This window comes from Pagrus pagrus (genome assembly GCF_965226575.1).
Source record: "Pagrus pagrus genome assembly, chromosome: 9".
In the NCBI taxonomy this organism is placed as follows: Eukaryota; Metazoa; Chordata; class Actinopteri; order Spariformes; family Sparidae; genus Pagrus; species Pagrus pagrus.
This window is the reverse complement of record NC_140193.1, coordinates 27,488,634-27,503,806: the sequence shown is the minus strand read 5'-3', so window position 1 is coordinate 27,503,806 and position 15,173 is coordinate 27,488,634. Positions and strand designations below refer to the sequence as shown.

General features: G+C 39.9%; 1 protein-coding gene across 3 annotated transcripts in view; it reads left to right on the top strand.

Moving 5' to 3' along the window:
* The window catches only part of man1a2 (mannosidase, alpha, class 1A, member 2), a 141,108-nt gene that overhangs the window by 32,187 nt on the left and 93,748 nt on the right, over positions 1–15,173 (top strand). For all 3 annotated transcript variants that reach the window (XM_084361748.1, XM_084361749.1, XM_084361750.1), the window contains exon 4: positions 14,989–15,085. In XM_084361748.1, the coding sequence (XP_084217874.1) occupies positions 14,989–15,085 (97 nt within the window). The remainder of the gene's footprint in view (positions 1–14,988; positions 15,086–15,173) is intronic.

Below are 15,173 nucleotides of genomic sequence, written 5' to 3'. Positions count from 1 at the left end.
TGATTGATGCTCTCATGTAAGCCAACCTTTCGTAGCATATGGTAGGGAGGTGACATTTGATAACCCATCCCCTCTGCAGAAGGCATTATGTACATCTATACATTATGTATGGTTCTATATGTCAGCATGGCTCCCAGCTGATAAATGTATTCCTGGATGCTGGCATTAACCTTCATGTCAGTCCAACCAGTAAGGCATGTTCATGCGTATTGTTCAGGTATGGTTACGAGCAGCCCAGTGGGAAAAATGTTCATGTTCCAGTTTGGAGATGTGAGGAGAGATCTACAGCACTGTAAGCAAACCTGTGGCAAAATGGCAGCAAAGCCTGACTGTTCGATCCAAATAAGATCAGATATTAACACAAAAATGTAGATCATTTCAAGAGAGCTATGCATGAACACTTCCAGGCTGAAATAACTGCAGCTTTCTCAGTTCTTCAGTTATGAGTGACCATAATACATGTCATTATTTTCTACCTGATATGATTAGTGGTCAGCCTGTTGAAGCAGTACAGGGGTTTAAAGATTTAGGAACTTTACTTGATTGAGCAATGCGGTGCTTTTACCCAATCATGAAATTGGATTCATACGAATAAGTAAGAGACCATTTTAGAGACTGTTTGGAGAAGCCTTGTTGAAGGTGTGTTCATGTGTGTAGTCAAGGAGCTGAGAACAACAACAGACTGTCCAGAATTACAAACATGGCCAGAAAAGTGATTGGGAGCTAGCAGAAACAACTGAGATGTATTTATTAAATGTATGGTATCTACGGGTATAAAAAATAAAGTAACCTGAACCTGATCTTAAGTGAAATGAAAAGCCCAACACATTGTGTCTGCCCTGTTCATCCCCTTTTAAAGATATTATAAAATTGGCCTCGGGAAAACGCTGAAGAGCCGCTGCAGAAACCAAGAAGAGCATTTACCAAAAGTCTTTCATTATTAAATATTGCGGGACAATTCTGAGCACAGACGTTGTGATAGTTCAGAGACAGATGTGCTTGTGTCAGAGAGAAATTGAACAGAAGTTATGAAATTCATAAAATTCAAGTAACCAAGCTGAAGTAGAGTATGTAATTGGAGGCTGTTGTCCTGAGTTTTTTGAACTTCTTGTTGTGAAACTGTTTCCAAGGACTGAGCACGAAGCACTCTTTTCTGAATCACACATTTTTTTCCCTCTTCTCTTATTCAATTTACAAAAATAACATTGAGATAAAACTGAAAAGCTAGATACTCTTGTAACTTTGCATATTTTAGTTTTTTTTTGGAACATGTCAGTGCTGATCTTCATGTGCCTTTTTTCCTTTCAAATTAAAATAAATCTGTCTCAGCTGCTGTTAATTCTCCAGAATTGATCAGATTTCACTTTTTTGTACAGAAACCCCTGCTTCATTTCATTGGTTGCTTTACCACATCATATAATGTTCACCTCTGCTGTATCTTTATCCAGTCCCTGCTTCAATATTATTTAATCCTCGATTAAAAAATGTCCACTTCCTTTCTCAACTCATTTTGTAGTATTTCCTTCCCTAGTCCTTCTCAATTACACGATTCATTCTCGGGTTACAATATATTTAGTTACACCTTTTGTCAAGGTCCTGCCATTCTGACTTTTCAGTCACCTGACGGTACAATGCACCACAAATTAGCTTCTAAAATGACCATAAACTGCAGTCAACACTATACTGACACAATGTTAATAATAAGTGATATAGCTCACTGGAACACCTGCATTGAATGGAGCCACCGTAATGTGATGGAGACCTTGTGTTAAGTAGTATAATCCACTTTGAAAAAGTTGCTTGATTGGGTAGAGCACTTAGTTTTGGGATGAGACTTTTGCTGTTGATGAACACAGACAGTGTTGAAGGAGCTACAGTTGCTTCCTCAGGGCCAATGCCAGACCTCAGACCTGGCCATGTGTCAAAGCTTTTTGCACAGACACTGTCAAATTAAATAAAAGGTTTTTGATAGTCTCATGAAGTCACTAAATAATATTTTAATCAAGATCCTAACCAAAACATGTTGCTGGTGTTTTTTATTTGCTTCTATCCTACAGTATATGTGCACAGTGTATCATTTTATTATACATATTGTTTAGAGCTAGAGCTTGTATAGAGCTGTTGAATAATCAATTAGTTGATCGAAAGAAAATTAATTGCCAACTGTGCTGATAATTGATTGGTAGTTTCAGTTATTTTTCAAGCAAAAAATATCAACATTTCATATGAGGATTTGTTTCTGTTTTGTTTTTTTCGAAGTTAAGCAAATGAAGAGTTTTTGGGTTTTTGGACTATTGAATGGACAAAAGAATCGGTCTGAAGACGTCACTTTGGACTTAGTAATGTTATAGTAATGTAAATAGTAAAAGTAAAATGTGAGTGGCAGCCCGGCCTAATATTCTATATACACATATCCCCTGCTTAGAATTTCTCTTAAAACCCTTTTGAATGTTTGTTTACTGTTTTTTTTTAATGCCTCTTGAAAGTTCAGGAGTATTGTAGGGCAGACCTGGAGAATGAGCTAAACCAAAGACCTTAACTGTGTTTAACTGGAGAGCCTGTAGTAAATTCCTTTATTAGGTGTAAGGCAGAGAGAGCATCCCAGTCGTTTTAAGTAAAGGAGAGGCCTCATCAATTAGAGCTCAGGTGATGGAGCGAGAGTGACAGTGAAGCTGTCAGAAGACAGGATCACCCTACAATGGCTCTTTGTCCCTCTGGGCTTCTGCTGCTGCAGTAGAAGAACAGCTCTATCTCTATCTTTTTCTTTTCAACTAGCAGTCCAACAGAAGAAATCCAGGGTCCAGGGTCGTCATTTCTCCTCCTGGATCAGCACTCAAGATCACAGGACTGACTGGGAGAATGAGTGCCTTCCCCTCACCTATCTGTTTGAAAAATGTCTACCAGTGTATGATGTGTGCGGATGTCTGAGTGAGAGCATGTGTGTGTGTCTCTTTGTCTGTATATCATGAATTAATAGGACAGCCTGCCTGACAGCTTTTGCCATGTTAAGTGTGCAACACTGCAATAGATAAAGAAGAAGCAACCTGAATACAAGAGCATCATAGATCAAGCAACATTTTTTTCCCTTAAGAGCAAGCAGGCAGGGCAGAAAACACTTTATGCTTTCAATAACTCTGTCTGACATTTCAGAATTGGCTGCCAAAGAGCAAGGTGGAGTTAGTTCCTGCAAGTCCTCAGGGACGCTACAGAAATGTTGCATGTGTGGGATGCTTTCATTTTATGCTTTTTTTTCATTTATGTGGTGGGAACGTGAAATTAGTGTACCTAATGGTGACATTGGTTTAAAAATGAAATTAAAACAAGGTATGATTTGTCATTGTTATAACTTGTTTGGGCAGGCCCCGAGTAGCTGAGACAGTTGAAAACAAACTTTTTTTATTTTCAGCAATAATAAAAGCACATCTTGTGATTCCTCAGTGCTTCTCCTATCGTACCACAACCAAACACGAGTAAATCTCTGTCAGCAATCACTCTGATGGAAGCTCTAAAAATCAAGTCTGCAGTTAAGCCAGTGAAAACATAATTCTTCCTTGCTGCTTCTTCGCGATTAATTTTTCCACTCACCAATCCATTGGAGGGACCCATTGAAGCAGCTGTAGCTTCATCTGGCCTTTGTTAGTGACCTCTCACTCACTAAAACGTACTCATAAACAGCTTTTAAAATGCTCAGGTTTTTGATTGTCTGCCGTTCCGATTGCTGACTTGTTGCTGTTGACAAAGGTTGTGTGATATCTGACAGGCAATGTCTTTGGCAACATGTATGTTGTTTATATTCGTAAGAGAGAGACGACAACATCTCAACCTTGTAGCCACCAGAGGAACACCTTAAATCAGCAGGGTGGGAGAAGTTTGGATATTGGACATGTTAAAAAAAGCACACAGTCAATTTGCAACACATGTTAGCTAATTTGGCTGTCAGTTACATTCAAACTGATACATCAGGTTCACCATCCAATCAATGTTCCTGATATTTTCAGATATGAAAATCAGGTAATTCAGCATAGTCTTCGCATTATTGTTTTTGTTAATTTTAAAAAGTCGCTCCATGTCATCTTTTCCACTTGAATGACTAAACTGTTTTCAGGAGAGTTGTGAAGCAATTGTAAAAGTTAAACTACATGATTTCCTCTTCCATTTATTAATATACTCTCAATACAGTGATGTTTGTTTTGTGCAACTAAAAGAAATGTGAAAAGACACAATGATTGTATAATTGCTTGATCCCCCCTACACAATAGGAAGTGTAAAAAAACAAGTGTGTATCCACCTTAGCTAGTTGATACTACTTATTTAAAACACAGTTCATAAATGAAACCACACTAAGCATCGCGGTGCACATTAACTGGTAGCTGTGATGCACATCAGTGGAGTAGGCACTGAATATCTGTGAATATTAAATTATTCTGCACTTAATACTTCAGATGACTCATCATTTACCTTTCAAATTGGCTCACTTTGAAGATATGTTATTTTAGGTTGAGACTGGATTGGGATCGGATGAGTCATTTATACCTTTTTCAGCCCAGACAAACAGGATGGAGGGATCTGTTCATATTAATTTAACACAAAGTATTAACATTCTCTGGCCATCAAAGGATCTGCACTGTCTTTGAAAACCTTCCTTTGATATTGTCAAAACTGTGGGTGCTGTAATTTTTCTCATCAATCGTAGGTCACTATTCATCAGTAAATATTCATATAATGGAGAAATGATTTATGTATTTGAATAATAAATCGCTTCTCCGGGCAGGCTATTGGAAGGCATAAATTAGAAAGGATTAACATGTTGTGCATGTTAAGCAAGGCATAGATAAAACAAAATAATCTTATATAATAATGAATGAATGATATACCTAACGAATAAAGGTAATTGACACAAAAAAGCAGTAGATCGAAGTGGTCCTGCTCACCGATTTGAAATAATCCACCATAGCAGCACTGTATTAAACATATAACAGTACAGCAAAATCTCAACTGGTTACCAAATGTCTTTGGTGATGAGGCTTCTCATCGTCTCCTGGCAATAACACTTTACCACATTTTGATCCAGAAATTGATAAAACTGACATAATGATGAGACCAGTGAAATGTTAAACTTGTATGTAGCTTTTACCCATTACACTGATGTAACCGTATCTTAAACAATAATCTGTTTGAACTCTTTGCTTGGGAGCTGTATAAAAACAGCCTATCTAGACTCTTTTACTGTCTCGATTTCACAGGGAATTTATCGCCACCCTCTGCCTAAGTGCCATGAATGTATTTACTGCAGGAAGCAATTCAGATGTCATAGTCTCACCACCCTCGTGCATCTTCTGAAAGACCTTCCGCTAAGCCAGATAGGAAGCCTCCATGGGGTGAGTTGGAAGGAGATGAGAAAGGCGAGGGCGGGCCGACGGGTGCTTTAAATCAGTCAAACTGACTCTGGAGGTCACTCAGAGCAGCACATAACTCCAGCTCTGCTCTCCAGCTCCCCAAACCTCCAAAAGCTTGTCACTGTGTGCCTCCTCTGTGGGAGCTAAGCTGATTTTTTACACTTTTTTTCAAACAATGGCAAAAGTAATGGCCTTGCTCTCAGCCACTGGCTCAAAGGGGATTTATGAATATTTCACTGCCCTATGGTTGTCTGTGTCCGTACATTGTAGTTGTGTCTATGCATGTGTGTGTTTGAGACCGTGGCACATCTGGGATAAGGGTGCATGAATCATGGCTGTTGGTCCTTTGGGAAAGAGATGGCTGCGGGCAGAGTGTGCTTCTTTTCTAGAGCAGGCAGCAGGCAGGCAATTGGCTGCCACTGTGAAGGTCACAGTTCCTAATAGACTGTGCAATCTTGATGGACGTCAAGACGGAGGGCAACCTGCCTTGTCTGAAAAAGTCAGCTGAATTTTTCTAAAGTCACAGTAAAGATCGGAGTGTTGCATGAAAGATATGCAGGAATGGACTGTTTGATTGAATCAGCATAATGCACAATTTCAGTCACATCTTCTTGTATATTAGAAGATGTTATACATATCACAATGTCTCATAGTTAACGGTGCTTTCACACCTAACCTCTTGACCCTGGTGGGTTTTCCTGGTTAGTATGGTTCGAATGGGCTGGTATGAAAGCTGTTAATTTAACCCTTGTGCGGACTAAACAGCCAGAGTTCCACTTGAGAAAGTAGGTCTTAGTCCACTCCCAAATGGTTTGTGGTGTGGAAGTCAGCAGACCTACCACAGGATTGTTGATAATATAATAATAAATGTGATTTTAGCACAATTTTAAAAACTAAACTACAGAAGGCAATTCTGAAGAAATTGCAGTTGTCAATGCTAGCAAGTAGAATCATCCCAATAAGCAATCACGTACGCACATCTGTGTGGGAACTTTCCCTGATTAATGAAACCTGTCTTGTGTCTTTGCTGTGTTTGACCCGGGGCCACATTAAGCATCAAGAGCAAAGCAGCAGTAAATACATGACCTATCTCACACTGGCACATAATTGCATCACTCTGGCAGACTTTTAAATCAGTCTGCACTTTGGACTGCATTTGGAAATTTTTAAACCAATGAAATGGAAATATAAAAATAGTTTCTGGGTGGGCTGGCCACACGAATTCATCAGAAGAGAAATGCGGCTGCCTTTCTCATCAAGACCAGCACCATACTGTATGCTTCACTTTTCACTCTCCAGTTCGTCAGTCGATAGGGGAAGGGAGGGGAAGAGCGGTTTTTAATCTCCCTCAGACTCTGACCTTAATAACACAGGGCCACTCCTGGGCTGCCTGTTCGTTCCGAAGCGAGCTCGAGCGTAAAATGTGGCATGATTAATAAATTTACGGTGGCGATATAGAGACAGGGCCACATAGAAATAAGCAGATCACCATGGAAGGAGATTCTACTGCGACAGTCTTCCCAATCCTTTTGGGCACAGAGTAAGACGGGGTATGATTTAGTAAGTGGTCCTATTGTCCTCAGACAAAGATACCACATGTGATTGTGAGTGTGGTATATGTGTGTTGGACCTGGGACAGGACCAATTGAGATGAGTGAACAGATGATGATACAATCCATGACCCTAAGGTCACCTCCAGATGCCAAAGATGGCTTGACCTTTGAAACACAGATGGGGGGGGGGGGGGGGGTTGACCCATATGACTTTTTCAGGGCAGACACTGATACAAGTAATTAGAAATCAAGGACGCGGATACCCAGTAAAGACATTTGGAACCGTTATTCATTTGCAGTAAAAATTTTAATCTTTGTTCTGGTGTTTAGAACATCCAGTGATGGAGTGAACTGAAGTACACAGAAGTACTGTTCTTAAGTAAAATTATGAGGTACTTTACTTGAGTATTTCAATTTTCTGCTACTTTATACCTCCTCTCCACTAAATGTATTTGATACATGTAGTTACTAGTTACTTTGCAGATTTATATTATCACTGCTTATAGGCTGTTGATTTTGATGTAATCCCATCGGATATTGTTGTGGGTGGGACATTGTGTGAGAGGATGTTGCATCAGAGCTAAAGTTGCATATTTTAAATTTAAATGTATTTTATCGGCAATCTAACAGAAAAATAACCAATACCAATAATCCGAGAAATGCTGAATATAGGCCTCAATAATCAACCAGACCGATAATGTAGACTAATTGTTCATCTGAGATTTGTCATAAGTGGCATCATAATGCATCATAGTCGGCTATTCAGAGCTTTTGAGATGGCCATCTAACAACTGAGGGTGGACATATAGTGATACAAGTGATATGAATGGCAAACTAGGGGCAATACCCCATGATTTGTCCATGCCATTTTTATCTGTCTAAAGGGGTAGTAGTTCTCATGAACACAAATTGTGCAGGGAATTAACTGCATGTTAGAGTGAACACTTTCTTTTCCAACTAAGCCAAACACACGGACCAAAATATCAAACATGTGCAGGAAAGGTGTGCTTCATCCATGATTTACATTACTCATATTCGTGTGGCCCTGATGGTGGCCAGAAAAAAAAAACAATCATTAACAGATGATCATAACTTCAACTTAAGTTACTCTTAAATCTTGTCAGAGAAATAATTTGCATTTTAAAACATTAAAATTTAACAAATACAAAAACATTTTCTGCATTTCTTCAAAGTTATGTAAAATCCAACAACTGAGACTTTTGACAATGGTTTGCCAAAGTAAATGCTACTTATGTTTTCATTTGAAGTAGTTTTGCCTTGGGGATTGCAGACACTTAGAAAGTGTGGCATGTTTAGTAAATCGGGACAGGTACTAATGAAGCAGCGTTTTTAAGACCTGCGGCAAGACTGCACCAAGTTTTAGTACTGTTACAGTAAGAACAGTCAGCTCCAAAGAAGAAACTACACACATGGTGGTACTTTGATAAAGCTAACAACCTCTTAATTTCCTTATTATTGGTGAAAATGCCAATAGGAGCCCATACTATCACACATTTTTGAATCCTGATTTGAAAGTAAAAAATGGGAATTTTTCTGTTGCTCCTAAAAAATAAATAACTAAAAAATACAAAGACATTAAAAGGATGTGAATAGTAGAGAAATATAATTTCAATACTTTATAAAATATATATTTGTGGAAAGGATTATAGTGACTCCCAGCCTTTTCAAGCAGCTGCCACAGAAAAGATGATGAATCATGCAACGGAACAGACTGTGTTTGTCTGTCTGTGTTACTTTGGAGAGCTGTCAGGGTTGAACAGGCTCTCTTCATCCTACACCACAAGCTGCTGGTTGTCGTCATGCTCCACAGTCCCAGATGTAGTAATTCACAGTGGGTACTAACTGACGACAGGACTTACCACCACCAGGACTCACTAGGAGTAACAGCTGAGTGTGACAGAGGAGCCGGTGGGCAGATGCAGGATGGGAACGTTTGACATGATGTGCATAGAACATGCTTTATTAAATGCAAATACCCTCCCTGCACCAGCTTTGATAGGGGCAAGGGATTTGTGTTCAGTTTAGTTTGAAGAGGTAGCTTGAGATATTCTCCTTGGATGAAACTGGGTACAGTAATGGCTGCACTGTCTCATTGGGGATGCAATATTTGCCAAGGAAATGTTCCACAGCAAGTTGGAAAATGCTCAAAGAGAGTAATTTCCCACAGAGTAGAGAAGCTTGAGTTGAGCTATTTGGGTCTGCACCAATGTAGAAACATGATTTCAGTTTAAGAAGGGGGCAGGTGAGTGCGAGCGTATCTGCCACACGTTTAGTGGCATTTGACACACTCACACCCAAAACAAAAACATACTAAGTTATCCCTACGCTGTGAACACAGTCTGTACAACGGTTTGCCTTAATACATCAAAACATTGCACCAGTTAGGTTAGTTTAACAGTGATAAAACATTCCTGACTAATTGCCCTGAGTCAAGATACTTACATTTGTTGCTAAGAGGAAACACCTACTAGGTCTAGATCTCAATATCTACAGTAACTTTGTTTGCTTTAACTTATCATTCTGAAGTAAATATTGACTGATGGCTTGCTTTGGTTAACGCTTGCTTTTTGCTTAGCCAGGCTGCTAGTGGTAGCCACATTGATAAATCTGTCTTTCTGACAGTGGCTAGAAGAGGTGAAAGTTTAACATGTCTCTATTTCCACTGTAATATAGTGGTTTGGTATGCTGTCATGACAGTCATGGTAACACAATCCCCTTGAAAAGAAAATCCTAGCCACAGTGATTTGTCCCTTGAGCTGAATGTTATTTGAATGTTAGTCTTGCTGTGTTGGTTTAATATTTTGAGATTTTAAAGTAACCCATGAACCATCCCCTCATTGTCATTGCTTCTGTCTACAGCTTAACTCTGGGTAATTCTGTGATAGCATTTTCAGTTATTGTTGTGTTTCAAAGTACTGAACAAGAAGATTCATCATTATCAGAATTTCATAATGGCTATAAAACCACACAGCAGAAAGTTAGCTAAAACACAGTGGGGTGGTAATTGTCTGTGAATTTCGCTACTAGCGACCTTTTTACATTAAGCAGAACAGAGCTCTTAGATTCTTTGTTGATATTAGAATAGCGATTTATTCAGATGTAACTTTACATGTCAGAGATTACAATATGTTGGGTTTTTCTGAGCTGCCTTGCAGCCAATTTTGCAGCCACTGCTGATGAGGTTCAGCTCTAATTATGAAATGAACCAGCCTCTTTGGCCAATGCAAACCAATTTTTCCCCTCTTTTCCTTTTGGCTGTCAAGATGCCGTGATGGCAAGAGGTAGCTGTCAGAATCAATCACAGAATTTTGTAGCTTAATGTCCAATTAGTATTCCAAGGTCCTTTAAATAAGCAGTTTGTCAACATTGTCAACACCCTGCACTGTTGTGCTTGTCCTTGGCATATGGGCCAATCAAAATTTGATGAAGCATCCAATCAACACAGATCACAGGGAGCCAGCCAATGTGTGTGTCCATGTCACGGTGTGTATTCATTTGATTTATAATCCTCGGTGTGTGCATGGAGTGCGTCATGGAAAGCCATGAGGCCAAGAACACAATGAAACTCCTGGCCCTTGTCTTTATTAGCTTGGCTGCCTGCCTGCTCCAAGGAGAGAGAGAGAGGGAGTGATGGAGGAGGATCTGGATACTCATTCTCACATAGTGGCATAAAGAGGCAGGCAGGTAGGGGATCAGACATAGCTTGGTTGGAGAGACATACAAGGTGGCTGTGCGGTAGACCAAGCTACTTCCTGGAATGTGATACGGTGCACTCCCTGTGAGTGTGTTACTGATAGCTTGTTTAATCCCATCTAATGCAGTAGCAAGGAATTCCTCCTAGACAGAGCTCTGAGGGACCTCTCGCCGTCTTAAAAAATTTACAAAAATTACACAGAAACACATGCACAGACACGCAGGCAGGTTTTTACTGAGGGCCGAAGGAAGTGCAGTGTGGAATTTGGTGCAATTTAGATATGTGACACATTCAATATTAATGAGCTTTGAATCAACAGCAAACACCACTCTGTGCAGTGGCAGGGCTTCAGCACTATGTGACTGTGCAGTCCTGTCACTAACTGCAGACCCTTGTGCTGCAAATTCGGCACTCTCCTTTCTTAGGAAGCTAAATAATCCCCATTGCCATTATGCATCCTTTGTAACTGATAGTAAATCACCAAGAGCGCACACTATGCAGTTATGCTTTATTCTTAATTGCCATACACGATGGACAAAAATCCCACAAACACCCACAAATGTCTAGCTTTTGTCTTCAGTTGGAAAGGGCACGATGGCCATTCATTCCTGTGACAAATGACACAGCAGCAGTCAAAGATACTTATTGGTTCCAGCTCCAGTTGGCAGTGATGGAAACACAACACCTGGGTGCAATGCTATGACGCACATTGAAGTTCTGGAAAGTAGTGCTTTAATACTTTTCAGTCTGTCTCAGATCAGCAATTGAACATCGTTCAGTCGCAGATGAGTTTGGAGATCACTGAACTCCATGCTCTTTACTACCTGCTTTTCTAATATTTGCATCTTCTGATGCGTGTGTGGGTTTACCCATGTTTTAAATAATCTACATGTATGTGCTAATTTTGGTGTAAAATGGTGTTGTCTTAACTTTCTGTGTTCCCTCGAGCCAGCTTTTGAATACTGATGTAACAAGTGTGTGTACATATAATGTAACAGCAATTTTATTCAAAGTATATTGTTTGCAGAACTTTAGCCTCTGTTTTGGTCATCTTTGAATGTAAACTTGTTTTGTACTTACATCCTTATTTTCTTCCCTCATGAGAGTTTTAAAGGGGCAGTAAGTAAGAATAGGCCACCTGTTGAACTCATATTACTGGCAAATAGGGGCAGCAAATGATCAGAGTAGCTAACTGCTGCTAACTGTATTCTGTTTATGACTGTAGCTACTGTTAGCTTGGTAGCTCAGTTAGTCATGCAGTTAGCTGGAGTGACGGTGTTTATACTGCCGGCACAGGACCTTTGGACTGCTGGGAGAAATAGGCTTTCAGGCCCAGGGCTAACTGGTTAGCATGCTAACTTCAGTAGATATCCCTGCAACACAATACATAGATGTCTTTGACATATCTTCAAAACTATTATTTCTTCACATTCTTTTGATAATTCTCATACATTTTTGAATGTTTTAAATTAATACTCTAAGGTTTAACATAGTGACAATCCCACAATATCAGACCCTTACTACACATAAGAGAAATACTTTGATATGAGGGAAAAATCAGCAGGAGCATCATAGAGAAGGACCCTTTTCAGGACTGTCAGGCATGAAAAGGGGGGCCCACATTAAGTAGCCAAATTCATTATAATAATGAATCGATACCAATATAGCTTTAATGAAACAAGATTAACACACTAAGAACAGTTGTGTGATGCAGGATGTATCAGTGCCAGCTTAGTCATCATCATCAAGGTCATCATCGGAATGATGTGACAAGCTGACAGACACGTAGAGACAGAGAGGCTGGCAGATGGACAGATAGGAAAGCTGCCAGATATACAGACACTATAGAGAACAAAATCAACAGATGTCCACAGACCCAGACCGAGACTGATGGCACCACAAAGACAGGAAATATACTTTTCGGAGTGTTGATGAAGGTTCTCAGTCATCCAGGTCATGGTAATTCTAAGTGCTGTATCGTAGGCAGCTGGTCTTGTTTCAGTTTCTTGAAGACGTTTCACCTCTCATCCAAGAGGCTTCTTCAGTTCTAACTAACTGGAGGGGAGCTGCAGGCTTTTAGACTCTGTGTGGGAATGTCCTTACAAGGACACGTGTGAGCTCTGAGTTTCAGAGTGGTTAGGGCCACTTGTGGCCACATGAAGGCCGGTTGGGTCAACGACCCACAAGTGTCCTTAACAACTCTGAAACTCAGAGCTCACACGTGTCCTTAACGACTCTGTAAGGACACTCCCACACATAGTTTAAAAGCCTGCAGCTCCCCTCCAGTTAGTTAGAACTGAGGAAGCCTCTTGATGAGAGGTGAAATGTCTTCAAGAAACTGGAACAAGTCCAGTTGCCTACAATACAGCACATAGAAATACTTTTGGAGGTTGTCGATGCCACTTGTGTAGGGCTTTGGAATAAAGGTTTGGGATCGAAAGAGAACAGCTTCACTAAAAGCTGGCCCTTTTTCCTTCCTCGGCTGTGTCATCTCCTCTGTTTGCCCTGGAGCGCCTCTTCTCAGCATCAGCCTCCATGTCAGTGCTCATCTCACAATCTCTTGCTCTTTTTATCCTCATCCCCCTCCCCGAGCTGATCTCTTTCAGCCTCCTTTCAAAGGTCATATGAAGAATAGAATCTCATTTTGTTCTATCCAGTAGACAAATGTCTGCACAAACGAGGAGGGGGGCAGAAGTGATGCACTAAAGAAAAATACAAAGAGAGAGCTTCAAAATATGTCTGCAGTTTGTGTTGAATGTGTTTATTATCATACCTGCATTTTTCTGTGTTCAAACCATCAAATGCGTGTGTGTGCGTGTGTGTGTGAGCGGGTGCACGTGCCTGCCTGCCTGCATGCATGCATGCATGCGTGTGTGTGTGTGTGGAGGGATCTGATGTTTAGTGTCGAAGGCAGACTTGTCATTACGTCACACTGGGGGCAAAACAGTGAACTTTGATTCCGCGGCATCATCTTCCAGATTAAAGTCTTTGGGGTCATGCCTCCCTTTCAGCTGTGCCAAACCGCAAGTGATTCTGTGTCTGTGTGTGTGTGTTTGTGTGTCTGCGCGCGTGTGTGTGTGTCTGTGTGGTGGGTTGGGTCTTCGAGGAATTTACATTGTGTTAATGTTTTTCTTAATTTGCTGCCATTATTTGGGTTCAGTTCACCCATTGTTTGAGGCAGGAGGTGTCTCATTTTACATTATCATGTATAAAGGACATGTAGCAGTTGATTAATTGATTCATTAACAGCTCTGTCCTGATGTGATTGAAGATTGGAGAAAAGCAAAGGACTAAGAAAAAGTGAAGGGGTTTTTAACAGGAAAGGAAATGTCTCTCTCACCAGCAAGGCCTAATGATTATGCCTAAATGTTTTATTTGTCGTATATGGAAATAATCTGTCATCACATACAGTTCCACTTTCCTTAATTTTGATTAATATCCCAAAATTATTTTTTTTTTGTTGTTGTTTATGGTGCCTAGTTTAAGTGACAGCCTGACAGCTGTTGTAACTGCATTATGCCAAAATTGTAATTATATCAATGTAATGTAAAATTATAATGCAGATTTAAACATCTTTATCCAGCCATCATTACTGAGCCATTATTTGGAGCTACTGTCCGATTTGTGGACGTGCTGTCTATTTATTGTCAACGGTGTCTGTGTGTCTTTGAAAAGTCTTAAAATGCTTTAATTCAGTTTTATAAATATTAGGCTTTAAAGATCATTAGTTTTAAATATGATTTTTTTGAGGACTTGATTGGCACAAACATTTGATCTAATTTTATTTATCTATACAGTCCACATTTCTGATTGTTCAAATCACAAACCTTACACTGAGCCTAATCCTGTCTTCTTACCTCATATTTGCAACCACCCTGTTGGAAATATGCACATGAACCTAACTCACACTAATGACTATATTCCTATAAAACCCCACCTCTGCACGGGAACATATTTATACTACATACCTTTTATAGATTATAATGTGACTTCTTTACAATCTGAAAATGTTGAAGTTGTTTAGTTATTATTTAGGTTTTAATTGTTCTGGTTTATAATGTTATTTATATTAAAAAGTTATACTGTAAACATTGTAAATTAAAAACAAGGTTTGGATTTTGTACATTTTTCTTTGATTATTTATAAGACCATGGTGATGAACACTGGTTGAAGGGGCCCGCTGGGAACTTTTGCCTTGGGCCCCAACAGACTCTACAATCACCACTGTTTATACATATCTGCAATACTACCTGCTATTGCCCTGCCAAGTCAGCTGACTTAACAGCTTCTAATAATCTGTTTTGTTGTCTTTTTTTTTTGCCAGATGATGAAGCATGCCTGGGACAGCTACAGACAGTACGGCTGGGGTCACAACGAGCTGAAGCCCCTTGCCAAGAAAGGACATTCCACAAATATCTTTGGTAAGCCAGACAAACCCCTCTGTCCCACTGCTGTCGGTGCCCATTGGCAGTTTGCTCACACAGTTGTAAATCACACATAGATGCATGC